Here is a 16,386-nt window from a genome sequence, read left to right as displayed (position 1 = left end):
TTGACGAAAAATTCAGTATGCTACTAATAAAAGTTGTTAATCACTAATAATCAAGCTTAAAAAAAAAAGCAGAGGCTTTTTGGCAAGAACAGTCCAAATGAGGACTAATAAAAAAGATAATTATCAACGAGTAAGACGGATTGATGATGAGCATGGAACTAGCATCCAGGAGCCCTGGGATTGAGCTAATTTTGAGATCTGAAGCAAATCATTTAACTTCTCTAGTCTGTTCCCTCATCTGTCCAATATTGTTCTAGCTTCATAAAAGCCCAATGACTTTTCAGTAGGTAAGAAGTGTTCCAGGAGATGAACAATCTTAGCTCAAACCCCTGCCTGGGTTGTATTAAGGTCTCAGCAGTCTCTGGAGGTCTGGAGCTGGGGCTAAGGAAGTGTCTCCAAGCTCCTGGCCGACTGCATCATTCACCTGGGCAAGCCTTAGGGTGGTTACGTGTCACCATTTGAGGAGAAACATCGACAACACTCCAACAAGCGAGCGCTTCGGTAGCCCTCCCTAATCGGTGCCCTGAGATTGTAAACATCATTCCCGTCCAGCAAGCAGGAAGGACTGGCTGGGTGCTAGAGGTGCTGGCGAAATTAAGGCTTTTCAAAGACCGCTTAAACCAGGGGTCTTAACATTTTGGGGTTCAGGTTCCAAAGGCCCTTGTCGAAGTCCAGTGGAAGGATGTTTTTAAACGCACAAAATAAGTACCCGGAATTAGAAAGTAAACCAATTATTTATATTAAATAATGTTTACTTTGTTTCGACCACAATCGCCACTCCACCCTCCGAGTCCGTGGACCCCTTGAAATCTGTCCTCGGACCCTAACTTAAGAACCCGTTTTAAACCCAAGGAAGAAAAGGCGCGGAGTGTCCAGCCCCACATTCACCAACACCACTCGCCCCCACACATACACAAACCCACTCAGCCCAAGCCCTGGGGCTTCCCCGGGTCCCGGGAAGGAAGGAGGCCCAGGCCGTACCCGCGGAGGCCCAAGTCCCGGGGCCGAAGGAAGGAGCGCCGGGAGCCCCGCGAGGCCGAGCCAGAGAATCGTCCTCACCTCTTTGGGCGGGGCCTGCTCCTTCACCAGCTGCGCCCCCGGCTTCGGCAAGGCAGTCTGAACTCCCGGACCTCACCCCGCTGCCAGGGCGGGAGGGGCGGGACAGAGCCGCAGCCCCGGGACAGGGGTGGGGAGAGGGAGGACGTGAAGAGGGAGTCACGGGAGCCCGAGGACCAGCAGCTCTCCTCTCCAGCATCTCTCTACCAGGTGAGGCAGGTCTGCAAGGGCGGGAAGTGACCGTGGCGCTGCCGCCGTGACTCCCCGCCCCTCTTTCCCAACGCAAACAGAATCTAGGCACAAGCCGGGAGAGAGTGGGGGAGAGTGAAAAGGGGTACCTCTAGGAAAGGGGGGCGGATTAGAGGAAAGAGGAAAGAAGGGGTCCGCTTCGCCTGACTCCTCCCCTTTAGGAGTGGACGCTGGAGAGGCGGAGTCAACATGGCGGGAGTAAGAGGAAGCTAATGAGTCCGGCTGACCACTATCCTTCTCCACAACCTTCGGGAAAGCAAACCAGTGTGAATTTGTTCGGGGGAACGCCAGGGAAAGGTCACAGTGAGTCATTTTCCAGCCGGGGTGGGGTGGAGGTGACCGGAAGATATGCGGACATGTGGGGAGAATTCCAGTACCAGGGATGGAAAGATACTGGGTACCCGGGTGGAAAAAAAAGCCCAGGGATTTCTAAACCACTGAGTGCCGGTGTAGGAAGGAGCATCATCAGCCATTTATGTTCCATGCAAGGAACAAGTTCCAAAGCTGAGTTGTTGAGTCCAGAAGCAGAGCAGTAACTACGTCTAGTCTTTAGGCCATTGGCCAAGCCTATCAGAAATCACTTAGAAAAGGATTCGTGACCCAAGCAGGTAGGAGAGGGAGGGAGCAGATCTGTGGCTCTGAACTTACAGAACCTGTCCGTGGGCTAACACTGAGGGTCCTTAGGCAGACTGCTGAAACTTTGGATCTGACTCAAGACAATCAATATGCCCAAAACCTAGGTCTGGGACTTGCAGAGCTCGGGTGAGGAGGGTAGTGAACCTACAGATATGCCTTCCCAAATAACCTTTTGGGGACACCAAGCTTGGAAAGTAACAGTAAGTAAAAGAGTTGAAATTTAGGCTACACCTCTCTGCCGGTCCCCTGAACCCTCCCAATTGTGAAGCAGTCCAAACTCTAGAAGCAGTCTAGAATTGGCAAACAAAAAAGAACTCCATAGTAAAACTTTGGAGGGAAAAGAAGAAAATGTGAACTATTTCATAGATAAACTGACCTGGAAAACAGGTTGAAGAAGCATAATTTAAGAAATATTAGGCTACTTGAAACTCATGAACAAAAAAAAGAGCCTATATATATTTCAATAAATCATAAAACTGCCCAGAAATCTTAGAATCAGAAGTAGAAACTGAACAAGTCTTTGGGAATTTCCGGAAAACAACTCCAAAATGAAAACTTACAGAAATATTATAAGATGGAGAGCTTCTAGATAAAGGAAAAAATACCACAAGAAACCATAAAGAAAGAATTCAAATACTGAGGAGCCATAGTCAGGATCTTATAACATTAAGAGACCATCACATCAGAGAAACTAGATTATGAAATTCTAAAAAGCAGAGAATTTACAATCAAGGATAATCTATCCATCAAAACAGTATAATCCTACAAAAGAAAAAATGGATCTTTAATGAAACAGAATTCTAAACATACTTGATGAAAACACTGGAACTGAATAAAAAAAAATCTGACATAAGAGTCAAAAGAAGCATAAAAAGGTAAATGGGCAAAAAATAATGAGATTTTAAAAATTAGAATGTTTACATTCCCATTTTGGAACTTTGTCATCAACCAGGTATCTTAAAGGGACTCCAATTAGACAGTGGGCCTGGATATAATTATGTTTAGATAATCAAAAAAAAAGAATTCAAGGATAGGAAAGAGGATGCACTGAGAGAGGGAAAAGAGGAAGTAAGAGAAAGAATGCGGAATCTTTTTTCACATAAATGGAATATATAGCAAAGGGGGCAGTTTGAACAGAGTAGGAGATACTGGAACCAAGAGCTAAGAATACACATAGTCATTTGAGTGTAGAAAAACATCTTGCCCAACAAGGAAATAGAAAGGAAAAAAGTAATGGAAAGAGGGAGTAAGAAGAAAGCTATAGTAAGAAACAAAACAGACTCTTTAGGATGGTAAAGATTAAAAAAAGAGAAGGAAGAGTATAATAGGATAGAAGGAAATAAATGGAGTTAGCAGTCACTGAGAATGGGATAAACTCGCTGTTAAAAGAAAAGAGGATAGCAGATTGTATTAGAAATAAGAATCCAGCAATATATGTACAACAAGAAACACATTTGAAATACAATAAAGTTTCTTAAATTGTGAGTAGCAAATCTATATGCGGTCATGTAACTGAATTATGTTGGTCATGAAAAATTTGACAACAGAAAAAGTATCAAATATTATGCCAGTTTAATTATTTATGTAAAAATAAACAAGCACATCCATCACAGTATATAAGTTTGCTTTCATTTTTAATAAATGGTAAAATTGTTTTAAATTTAAATAATGTTTTAAAAATAAATTTATGACTTATTATCAATAAATCTATTTTATATATCCAGGTACCTCGGGTCATATAAAAATTTCTTGGGCAAAAATGGATCACAAGTGGAAAATTTTAAGAAGCCCTGAAACAGAAAAATACACATAAGAGTTAAAATAAGGAGCTGGAACAGAATGTATTATTTTTATCTGAAGTTAAAAAGAGCAATCATTTTCAGACAAATAAAAAGCAAAAATAGACCTAATTAAACAATAAATAGAAACTAAAAATAGTTTAAATATGTACATTTCTTCTAAACATATTTCCATATTTGTCATAGCATTCAATTAAAGAGGAACATGATAGAAAAACTATTAAGAGTATTTCAGTATATCTTTCCTAGATATTTCCTATATATTCCTATATATTTCTTAGATAAATCTAACCATAAAATGAAATTACTTAGAATTTTAGTAGAATTTTATAAACATAGCTATGATAGATCTCTGAGAATATTGAATGGGAATAAAAAGGAGTATACTTATTGTTATTGTTATATAGTACCTTCACATAAATTGACCATTAGGACATAAAAATCTCATAAATAGATGCAGAAAAAGTAAATTCATCTTATACTGACCATAAAACAATAAAAATTTACAGTCAATACAGGATGTTTGACAGAGAAGATTAAAATTAATTGTAATCAAATATTCCTAAAGATCATGTGGATCAAGAGGAAAAAAATCATAGAAACAATTTTATTAAAAATAATGGCAATAATGAGATAGCATACCAAAATATGTGATGTGTTACAAAAGCTGTACTTGGAGAAAATTTTATATCTCTAAATTCATATTAAAAAAAAATAGAACAAATCGACAATTTGAGAATGCAACTAAGAAATTAGAAAACCAGCAATTTAAAAACAAAGATAGAAAGCCTTAAAATTCAGAAGAAAGATTAACAAAATCATAAGGAAAAAAGTTAAATTTTAAAAATCAGGGGCTTGGCTTTTGGAGAACAAAATAATAAAATAGTTAACCCATTAGTTAATTTGATTTTTTTTTTTTAAAGAAACCAAATTACTAGTATCAAAAATGAAAAAGGTAAATTCCTAACCAATGAAGATGAAATAAAGGCAAATATTAGGTAGTATTTTACCCAATTACTTGCTAATAAAATCGACAATTAAAATGAAATGGAAGAAAATTTATAAAAATATAAACTGCTCAGATTAACAAAATAAAAAGAATCCTTAAGTAGGCCTATTTTAGAAAAAAGAAATTGAGCAAACCATAAATTAATTCCCAAAGGGAAAAACAAAAAGTAAATCAGGATTAGATGGATTTGTGAGCAAATTTCACTTATTATCTAAAGAAAAATTTATTCCAATATTGTTATTTTTTAAAATAGGCAAATAAGGGTTCTATAAGATTAATTTTATGACAAAAATACTAAAAATTAAATTATCATTTTAATAAATTTAATAGATTTCTTAACAAAATACAATACCCAATCCAACTGAAAAACACTAGAAAGTTAGAAATAAGCAGTTTTCCTTAAAAAGATAATAGCTATCTAAAATCAAGAGGTAGCATTAACTATAATGGAGACAGGCTAGAATCCTTTCCAGTAAGATCAGGATTGAAATAAGTATATCCATTATCACCATTTCTAATTCAGTATTAACAAATAAAACTAAAAAAATACGCAAGAGCAAAGAAGAAACAAAACTCACTTTTTTTGGATGATATATTGTTTATTTAGAATCCTAGAGAGTAGATAAAGTAACTGAAACAATAATATCAGCAAAGCTGCAGGATATAAAATATACCCATAGAAATAATTCATATTCTATATGTTACTGATGGGGATGAACCCTGATATTGTGTCCCCTTTAATCTGTAAAAGAAGGAAGTTCGGGGTCTTAGGCTTTCCCCTGGGAAAAGCATACCGTTCCCAGACAACACCTTCCCAAGTTAAGAGATTTTATTCAGTTGGAGATCTGGTCTAATAATCCTATTGAGTGGCTCCAAACTCCAAGATAAGTACTCTCTTTTCAACTGGAAATCTAGGCTTGGGGCATTGATTGAAGCCCGAGCCTCAGACTGCTAATAAAAGACAACTCTGAACCCCAAATCTTTGCAGAAATCTGAAAGAGGATTATGCTTTGTCAAGGAAGCTCCCTTCTTGGCAAAGCTGCCTGTCTGGACTGTTGCCCACTATGAAGATATTCTCTTCTTAGTGTTAACCTTTGTTATTTTCCTGACAGGACCTTTTGCCACTAAGAAGACTATCTTCCTAACAGACTGGCTTCTTAGTGAACAGTAAAATTCCCTTTTGCCATACAGACTTTTCAGGTTTGTGAATTCTTTAGCATTGGACCTGCGCTGACCAGAGGGCATTCCCCACCCTAATTCTCACATTTCTTTACTACCACTACCTCATTGTTTGTACCTCATAATTTTGATTCCCTGAACAGGAATCCCTGAGAATCTGGACAAGGTAAAGCGTTTTCTTATTATTCATTCTATAGCTAGGACACCCAAAAATTTCCAGGAAAGATTTGGTTCAATGGAGTCCCAGGCTCGAGCAGAATTCTCTCAGGGAAATGGGAATTCTTGGGGTTTGACAAAAGTCTCCTTAATCAGGGAGCATTTTATCATCTCCATCTCTAGAGATGTCTAGAGAGGGATGAGGAGCTATAGAATTGGGAAAATTAAAGCTTGTGGCAAAATGGGACAGAAGGATCCTTCCTTAGGCAGAAACAAATTCTGCTTGAAAGGTCTCCAACTGAATAAAATCACTTAACTTGAGAGGGCGTTGTCTGGGGAAAGTATGCTTTTCCTAGGAGAGAGCCTGAGACCTTGAATCTCCCTTCTTTTACACATTAAAGGGAACACAGTTTCAGGGTTCACCCCCATCATTACCGTCAAAATCCAATAGGAAGAAAGAGAAATTTCATTTAAAATAACTAAATACAGTACGAAATATCTGCTAAGACAAATACAGAAACATTAAAAATATTATAAAACATATTACACAAATATAGATCCAAATAAATGGAGAAGTAGATCATGGGTAGACCTAGTCAGTATGATAAAAATGATACTCCTTAATTTATTTATTCAGTGCCATACCAATTAGATGATCAAAAAACTATAAACCTAGAACAAATAAAATTCATCTGAAGGAACAAAGGGTCAAAAATATTAAGGAAATGAATGGGGAAAATAAAAGTAGGGATCTGGAAATCGGGACAGAAATGACAAGGAAATACCTCATCTTGATGATCTGATCTAAAGAATTTGATATTGGATGATGTTAGTTCTATATTGATCAGTGAAATAGATTAGGTATACAATATACTGAAGCAAATGCACAATAATCTAGTGTTTGATAAGCCCAAAGATGGCAGTCATGGAGGGAAGTACTCACTATTAAACAAACTGTTAGGAAAAAGTAGAAAACAGTAGCAAAAACTAGATTTAGGCCAACATCTCATTTTGTATACTAAGATAAGCTCAAAATGGTTACATGAGTTAGACATAAAGCATAACTCCATAAACAAATTACAAGACCATAAAAGAAATTACCTGTTATATTTATGAATAAAGGAAGAGTTCATGACCAAATGAGGGCGATCTTCATGAGGTAAAATGGATAATTTTGATTAAATACAATTAAAAAGATTTTTAGTAAAGCTAAAAGTATATCCATTATCATCATTACTATTCAATATTGTACCAGAAATGCTATTTATATACAAACAATAAAACTTAAAATTAGAAGCTGGACACTAAGGGAAAAGATTTTGCAGTAAGTTTCTCGTTTCTAAGATATGTAGGGAACTGAAGCAAATCTATAAGGCTAAGTGCCATTCCCCAATTGATAAATGGTCAGGTTTTGAACAAGCAGTTTTTAGAGTAAAACACTGAAATTATAAACAGCTACATGAAAAAAAAATCTCTAAATTGGTAATAATTAGGTAAGTGCAATTTAAAATACAATTTTTAGGAGCCATGCTAAATTAACAGAAGAAAATGACAAGATTCTGGAGAAGTCATAGGTACTCTAATGCAAAGCTTCTTAAAACTGTGGGTTAATACTATGGGAGGAGGGGGAGTCATGAAAAATTTGGCAACAGTAAAAGGTTTCTGAACACAATGACCAAAAATTAATTCACAATCAAATAAGATAATGAATGCAAGCTATTTCTGGCAATTTTAAGAGTATAAATAGTGATAATTTCGTTGTTTGTACACCTGAGTATTTATAAAGAAAGTGTAGGAGCAAAATTCCCTATTAAGAATCAGGTTAAATTTTCTGAAGATGCTGCTTTATTGGAAAATTTTTCATAAAAGTTTTCAAAGGCAAAATAAAGTGATTAAATGGTGCTGAAGGAGAGAGCGTCCAGTATGTTGGGCCGCATAGCCGCCAGAAAGATCTGAGGATCGGTCAGCCACATCGGCCACAGTAGGTGCGGGGCATGTCGGGAATTGTAGTCCTATATCCCCAACACGCTTAGTGTACTCGTACTCGTCCTGGAGTTCCTGCATCCCTAGAAGTTCTTCCTAAGAAGAACGTGCGTGGTGTTCTCCCAATTTCGGGGAAAGTGAGAGATGCCCACAGAACCTAATAAAGCCGTCCCCACCTCGGACTGTCAAGCTCGACCCCCGTTTTCATGTCTTCCTAGCCGTAGTGACCCGGCTCGTTTTTCGGGCGGCCAACAAGCTCTGTCGGGCCGAAGAGTCCTAGCCTCCGCGCCTCCGCTGGCGGGAGGGGGCGGGGCAGAGGGAGGCTACGCCTGCGCGAAAGGCGCTAGCGGCGAGTCGCTGGGCGGAGATGTTGGGGCTGAGCGCTGATGTTAAAATGGTAGGTGGACCCCGCGTCGCCCCCTGCTGCGAATCTTCTTCCACCTTATCTGTTATCTCTTTGCTTCCCTTCCTTCGGGAGATCGCAATGAGGGTGGAGCTGGGTTTGCTGCCGGGAGCGGTGAGGAGAGTGGAGGAGAGGAGGGAAGGTCATCGGGAGGGGCTGAGAGGGGGGGGGGCCCTCCGCCGGCCGGAGGGGAGGGGAGGGCGGGGCGAAGAGGGAGGGGGCCCTTGCGGGCTGGAGATGTGAGAACTGACACCGGCCGTTGCCTTCGCCTTTTTTGGCCTTCGGTTTTCCCCCCGGGCTCGTTGGACAGCTCCCCCGCCTCCACTAGCCCCTCCCTGGCTTGGGTCTCTTTTCTCTCAGAGTTGGGGGGGCGGGAGGGGGGACGAGGATCGGAGCCTTTCGGACAAATTTGAAGTGCCCGGGGCTTTGCTAATTCTCCAATTCGTACTCTTAGTGGGTTGTACTTGGCGCTGAGGTGAGAGGACCCAGGAGGTTGCTGCCTTGTAGCTTGTGTGTGCAAGTATGTGTGTATTAAAATATACTTTTAAGGGAGAGGAGTGAAGAAAATTGTGAAAGAGAGAGTATATATGTATACTACATGTCAATATGTGTGAATAAATAAAATACGTATGTGTGTGTGTGTTTGCCTAAGTATCTAGTGGTGCTCACCCTCCCCAGTTGTAAATTGTATTGCATCTGTTTAATTTTGCTCTCTTTCTCTCTCCCTTCCCCCCATATAGTGTATAGTAGGGCATAACTTGACTTTTTGTTAGTCCATTTAGATACTTTTTTTTAAACTGCAATTGGAACCTTTTAGAATTTATACAGGCCTTAGACCTTTAAAGTACTATCCAAAAAAATAGAAAGAAAAAAATCCTTTGCCTCTTGACTAATCCTTGTTTCCACACTCCAAATTCGTTAAATCTATGGTCTAGAGGAATGGGGAAAATTTGGAACCTGTTTGATTAAAAAGAAAAGAAGCTGTGGTACCAAAAAATAGTAATTTTATTACATTTTCTGAACAAAAATTTAACTGAAAAGACTAGATAAATTGCCATGGGGAAGAAAAGTGATTTAAATGGCATTAAATCTTCCCGTTTCCAAAGACTGCACACTAGGATTTTAATTAGTGTGTACCTCATTTATTGCAAATAGATGTCATTTTAAATCAGATCATTGTAGAACAAAAGGCTACTTTTTAAAATCTTGTGAACTTTACAAAAGTAAAGCATATTTTTCTCCATTTATCTTATCTATAAATTGGATTTTTTTAATTAATAGAATTTGCTTTAAATGATTTGTGCCTGTAATATCTTAAAGTAATAAATAATGACACATCCTTTTGGGTCACATGTTTTTTTTGAGGCAATGCATTTGACTAGTAATGAAAATCCATTTTAAATGAAAAATCCAACAAGTTGTTGTTATTTAGTTTAGTTCATTTTGCTGAGTTGTGTAATTAATAAGAATTATCAGTGATATCCTATTTTATTTAAGTGGTTTAGATTATTTTAAGTATTTATACTCAGATAACCTCTTGCATTTTTTTTAATGGAAAGTTTTGATATACAGAAAAGTGGCATGGACAAGGTTATATAATTCTGTTTTCAGGATCAAATCTCTTGACTCTTTCAAGAATTTTGTGCTGATTCTCCTATCTTAGGATCACAGATTTAGAGAGGGAAGGGAAACCTTAAGGTCAGTCATCTACTCCACCTTCCACATTTTAGAGATGAGGGTGACTGAGGCTTAGAAGTGAAATGATTTCATTAAGACCATAGGGGTGATAGGTAGCAGAGAATTCTTTGATTCTAAGTGTAAAAAAGTAGTGGCAAAACATTATTATGAGAAATGGGCTGCTCTTAATTTTTAAAAATGTTTTTAAATGTCTACTTTTTAGATCATAATTATATTAGCTAATATCTAACTTTCCATTTCTTAATATTTTTAAAATCTAGAGGAAATATCTATAAGAAGCAAGTTAAAACTTATTCATTACACTAGTGCAGTGCAGAGATTCAGTGATCTCATTCCAGGTTCTTGAGCAAACAGTTATTACTGAATGAACTTTAGGGGTCAATGGCTAATTTTCCCCCTTACTTTTAAATATGCTATATCAGCATGATTTTAAGTGGTTGTAAACTTAACTATATTAAAAACCTAAGAATACTTAATATTGTTTTAATGTAATTCTGTGGAGTTGAAGAACTTAACATTTTTGTTTACTCTGGCCCTGGGTTTTGGTTCTATTGTTTGATTAGTTGTTTTTTTTTTTTTTTTTTTTTAAACTTTCCATAGAATAAGTTCCTTCTATGCTCACTTTCAGTAGACATTTCTGTTTTAAAAACTTATTTTGAAAGATACCTTTGTGCTTTAAATTTCTTTAATTTCTTTTCAAGACAGCTGTAACAATTAGTAAACTTTTAGACTAAGAAACTTCAATAATATTATTAAACTAGAAGATTGATATTATTCTTTAGGGAAAATTTGTACTTACCTGCACTAACTTAAGAATGTCAGTTTTCTAATAGGTCTATTTTTTTTTAATTTTTTAAAGAGTTTTTAAAGTCACTATGCTTAATTAAAATGAAATGTGTAAAGATCAAAATATATTAAATAAAAGAATTGATTATTGATAATTTTTTGATAAAATTATTGATAAAAATAATTTTAAGAGGTAGACTTTACATATTCGTTATATAGATGCTGTCATTTCAATTTTCAGAAGAATGTGCAGTCTTTTTAACTGATGAAGAACAAGGCTTTGTCTTCCTGTAATTCTGAAGTGAAAGTTGAGTCACCATACAAGAAAAATAAATCCACTTAAAATATAGGCATTAGTAATAGAATGCTGAAACAAACCTCTGGATTAGCTTCATTGGCTTTCCTGCTTCTTTTGCATCCCAAAGCATAAGTTTAAATCATCTCAGAAGGACAAGATCCGCCAGTTTATGACATTTACCCAGGCTGGTGAAAAGACTGCTATATACTGTTTAATGCAGAATGAGTGGAAACTAGAAGTGGCAACTGACAACTACTTCCAGAACCCAGACTTGTACTACAAAGAATCCATGAAAAATTCAGTAGACAAAAAGAAGTTAGAACAATTGTATAACAGGTATAAAGGTAAGGATGGCTTTTTAAAACATTTGTATAAACATTGCTAAAACTTTTTAGCATCTCATTAAAATATGTTTTTAGGATAAAATGTTTTAGGATATAATGTATAATAACTATGTAAAAACAATTCTTTAAAGATTCTATTCCCATTATCTCTTGAACTTGCAATTCTCAAAACCCAATTTAATTAATCAGTCAACTACTAAAACAGATCATTCAAAGTAGAAAGGTTTTTTCCTGCCTGTTATGATAAGGTATGTCATCATCATCATCATCATCATCATCATCATTATTAACAACAATAACAACAAAGTTACATAGCACTTTGTTTTATAAAGAGTTTTTAAATATACTATCTCATTTGAACTTCCCCATAACAGTATTACATGATTTGAATTGATCTGTTGAGTTAATTGAAACAGCCATTATAATGAAATTTGAAATAAATTTTGTTCTGATCTTGACTTTGATATAATTTTGTCACCATAAGATTTTTTTTTCCTTCAGTTCCTGTTAAAGATGCTTTTTTTTTTGAATCAGAAGATTAATGCAAAATTAAGGATACAACATTGTTTCCATTTTGTTTGTCAGAAGAGGCTTCAGCATTAATACAAGCTATTGTTTGAATCTTTGAACAAAGCTACTTTGAAAAGAAGTGATTTGTTATTGTAATTAGCCTGTAGTTGACTTTTTTATTTGCTTACTTTTTTATATAGTTTAAAAATGACTTTAAAGTTTTCTCTACCCAATAATATCTATGCTTCTCTCTTGTGGTAGTTTTTAATAGCTTGAAAGATTTTGTCATATTTTCATGATTTCCATATATATTGCTATATCTATCCTAAGATTTATTGGTAGTCCAAGACTAAAATATTAAGTAAAATTTCTATTCGTTTTTATTGCCATGTATTTCACTGGAGAGGATTTGTTCTTAATATTTATTTTAAATTCTATTTAAAAACCATTTAATATGAACAGCTAAGTATACAAAGAATAAAAGAGAATTGTATATGGAATTGTAAACTGTTACATAATTTTTAAAGTGCATCTTAAACATGGCAGTACTAAAATTGCCCTATTTGTGTCCTATTTTGATTTACTTTCAGAAGTATATCTCTTCATGTTTTATGTATGTTCCTTTTTTTCTATCACTGTTCACTAACTCCAAAGACACTTTTCTATTCTCAAATAGAAGCACTCTCTTGTAATAGATTAGTATAGTCAAGTGCAAAATAAATCAACATATTAACCATATCTGAAAATGTATGTCTCAAATCATACCTGTCCTCCACTTCATCTCTGCCAGAAGGAAGAAAGCATCCATCATCAACAGGCTTTTGAAGTAGTGACTGGTCTTTAAATCAGAGTTCTCAAATCTTTCAAAATTGTTTTTCTTCACATTGTTATTATCATGTAAATTGTTCTCTTGGATAACCTTATATTTCCCAAAGTCAAACAACTTTGGTTTATATTATTATAACTACATTTAGACTAGAGCAAATACTTTTCTTACTACTATAATTTTGCTTAGCCCTTTTGCATATGGTTAAAAATACTAAGAATTGCATGTTTGTAGCTTCTTTATTTTTTTATCTTTTGAGGCAATTGGGGATTAAGTTGACTTGCCCAATTTGTACAACTAATAAATGTCAAGTGTCCGGAGCCATATTTGAAGTCATGGCTTCCTGACTTCAGGTCTGAGGCTCTATCTACTACATTACTTAACTATCCTGATTATCCTAAAAAAAGAAAAAGAAAACCCAACCCCAAAAACTTAGTTTAAAAATGTTCTGGGATAGAATCATAGATTTATACTTAAAGAAGCTCTAAAAAATAATTTTAAAATGTCTTTGCACTTATTTTTACATAATTTTTAAAAAGACTAGTTGATAGGATTTTCAAATTTTTTTAAATAAATACAAATAACAAGTCTTTATATTTTAATAGCATTTTAATTTAAACTCCCCTTTAAATATCTTAAACCAGAAGACATTGTAGAAGTCCAACAAATAATAATATATCTTAGTAATTTTGTATTACTCTTCAATATTATGTAATGTTTTATAAAGTAAATGTATTTATCTTTATACATATGTATATGTTCCCAATATTGAGTCTCATACTAAAAAAATCAAAAAACATAATTAGGTAGAAATGTTATTGAAATTAAACCACCTTTAAGTTTCATCAAATATTGTTAGTCACCATTTTTCAGAAATTATTTCTTTGCTTAGGTAACATTGGCCCAGTTTTTTCATTACTCTGAAGATATGCAAAGTCAGACATAGTTTTTTGTGAGGTCAAGGTATCATGAATCAGTTTATGGTGACTTTACATATATCTATAGGTGTATATACTCTGTGTGTGTGCATGTGTGTGTATGTGTATGTTTGGCTTATCTTGGACAGTTGTATTAACATGCTCTTTTGAATATGGAAGATTAATGTAGGAAATTGTAATACAGTAATTAAATTTATGTTGTCAGCAATAACAGGTGTAATAACTTAAGTAAACCGGAATATAATTAAATGGCCAAAGTAAAATTTCCTCCCTGCCTTACAGCACAACAAATATATACACGAATAAGTTTTAGAAAATTATTTTCTTAGTCATGACTAAATCACATAAATATTGCCAAGAATTTTTATTTTCTCTATATAGTTGACAGTGAATTTCTATTATTTTTTTTCTGCCAGCTTTTAATTTCTGGTACTAGTGGAAATATAAACTTGTATGATTATATCAGATTATGTTATAAATAACATATTTCATGAAGATAATTGAACCTAATTTGGTCCAGTACATGCCAAACTGCTTTCACTGATATTGTGTGGTAATTACTATGCAACATTATTTTTCATTAAAGCCAAGAAAACCAAACTCATTTTTGATATTTATATAATGAATGAATAAACTAATCTTTAATTTTATTTGCAAATTGGAAAGAAGAAAAATAACTATTCGAATTATTAAGTTTCAACCTATGAAAAAATAAAAGTTAAGTGAAGAATGCATTTTGTACAGTAGCATTTGAATGAATTTTTCTTAATTCTACTCTGTTATAGAAATAATAATTAGAATATCAAATATGTTCTTTAATTATTCTTTATCACTAGTACTTATTTCCTATTGGCAGGGTAGCTTTTTTGCCACCTTTTCTCTTTTTTTTTTATTATGTAGAAATTAATTTGTTTTATTTCCTTCTTTTGTTCTTCAAAACAACTGTAATATTTTTTTAAAAAGGATTCCACTCATTTATACCAGTAGATAATATTTTATTAAGTGAAAGTTGTTTTTATGTACCATCATTGCTAAGTTCATCATTTCCTGTATGTGACAAACCATGCCTTTAGCTATGGGGTTCAGAAGTATTGATAGACTGTTTATTCTTTTATGACAACAGAGTTTATGATAATATGATTCTTCTGTTTTATAATTTTAAATACAGATCCACAAGATGAGAATAAAATTGGCATTGATGGAATTCAGCAATTTTGTGATGATTTAGGCCTAGATCCTGCCCATATCAGTGTTCTTGTCATAGCTTGGAAATTCAGGGCAGCCACTCAATGTGAATTCAGTAAAAAGGAATTTATGGATGGCATGACAGAGCTGGGGTGAGTAAATGAATGACCTCTATAGTGCAAAATTGCTATCTTTTTAAAAAAATTATGTTTTATTATTAGATAATTTTCACCACTTTTTTTAAACCAGCTCAGGGATATCAAGTTCTTATATTATTCCTGTGGGTCTCTTTGTGTCTTCCTTTATTGATCTCTTTTAAGTGATTTAATTGGTTTCCTTTTCATTTCTACCTTAATGATTTTACATGTCAGGTTTTTTTGGCTTTTTTTTTTTTTTTTTTTTTTTTTTTTTGGTGGTGATGGTGATGGTGGTTGTCTTTGGTCCGAACTTGTGTCTTCATTGGTATGGGGAATTCCTGATAAAGAGAAATTTCCTTTTCCAAGGCATATCAGGATTTTTATGGTTTTAGAGAGTTATTTGAGGAGCAATTAAATGACTTCCAAGATCAGGCCAATTGCAGTGGCAGAAGCTAGATTGATATTAGCAAGGTCTTACAGACTAAGACTAGCTTTCTAGCTATTAGCTTTGCTTTTTCTCATTAATAATCATTGATTATTAATGCATTGTTTTCTAAAATTTACAGAGTATAATTCAAATGAGGGGCAACTAGATGATGCAACTAGATAGAGTACTGGCCCTGGAGTTAGGAAAGCCTGAGTTCAGATGCAGCCTCAGATACTTATTAGCTGTATGACCCTGACCAAGTCATTTAATTCTAATTGCTTCAGAAATAGTGAAAGAGAAAAAAAGAGAAATTAATTCAAATGAGAATCTGAGAGTTAGATACTGTGGATACCTATATATTGCCATTTATAGATCAGAAATCTAAGTTCAGAGAAATGATTTTCCTATGGTCCCATAGCTTGTAAGAATTAGAAATGAGTTTCAAAACTTGCTCTCTCCTGAATTCTTTTCACTAACCCAATATAGTTTTTTGTTCATATCAGCCTTTCACTGCTTAAATCACTTATTCACATCTACTTTTATCTCTACTTAATTTTGAATCCTTATAACCAATACTGTTGAATACTTTCTTTTTCTGCTATTCACTCCTATCTTACTTATTAAAATTGCATTATTTTACATTGAGATAAAATTTACAAAAATGCATTTCACTAATCAATTCACTAGAATGGTACTTTGTATCCTTGAATTACATTTCTTTAATCTAAGCATCTCTTAGTACTTCAGGGTAATAAAGATGGGGACAA

The 16,386-nt window shown here is 34.7% G+C and overlaps 3 protein-coding genes across 7 annotated transcripts in view; 2 read left to right on the top strand and 1 right to left on the bottom strand.

Moving 5' to 3' along the window:
* TMCO3 (transmembrane and coiled-coil domains 3) overlaps positions 1-1,130 on the bottom strand; it is a 66,664-nt gene extending 65,534 nt beyond the window's left edge. For 2 of the 3 annotated variants that reach the window (XR_007951758.1, XM_051984242.1), the window contains exon 1: positions 982-1,072. The gene's annotated coding sequence lies outside the window, so the exon portion shown is untranslated. Of the gene's footprint in view, positions 1-981 lie in introns of all 3 variants that reach the window. The other variant, XM_051984243.1, reaches the window with a different exon arrangement.
* Positions 307-3,913, top strand: LOC127557090 (uncharacterized). Its single transcript, XM_051990548.1, has 3 exons — positions 307-428; positions 834-1,266; positions 1,467-3,913. Exons 1-3 carry the CDS (start codon positions 307-309, stop codon positions 1,839-1,841), a joined length of 930 nt encoding a protein of 309 aa, XP_051846508.1. The 3' UTR covers positions 1,842-3,913.
* Positions 3,914-5,120: 1,207 nt separating this feature from the next.
* DCUN1D2 (defective in cullin neddylation 1 domain containing 2) overlaps positions 5,121-16,386 on the top strand; it is a 29,289-nt gene continuing 18,023 nt past the window's right edge. Inside the window, exons 1-3 of one of the 3 annotated variants that reach the window (XM_051984244.1) lie at positions 5,121-8,464; positions 11,380-11,596; positions 15,039-15,207. In XM_051984244.1, the coding sequence (XP_051840204.1) occupies positions 8,435-8,464; positions 11,380-11,596; positions 15,039-15,207 (416 nt within the window). In that variant the 5' untranslated portion in view covers positions 5,121-8,434. Of the gene's footprint in view, positions 8,465-8,856; positions 8,946-11,195; positions 11,597-15,038; positions 15,208-16,386 lie in introns of those variants that run through there. The other 2 variants (XM_051984246.1, XM_051984247.1) reach the window with 2 other exon arrangements.

This window comes from Antechinus flavipes, chromosome 3 (genome assembly GCF_016432865.1).
Source record: "Antechinus flavipes isolate AdamAnt ecotype Samford, QLD, Australia chromosome 3, AdamAnt_v2, whole genome shotgun sequence".
Classification (NCBI taxonomy): domain Eukaryota; kingdom Metazoa; phylum Chordata; class Mammalia; order Dasyuromorphia; family Dasyuridae; genus Antechinus; species Antechinus flavipes.
This window is presented reverse-complemented; position numbering and strand designations above follow the sequence as displayed.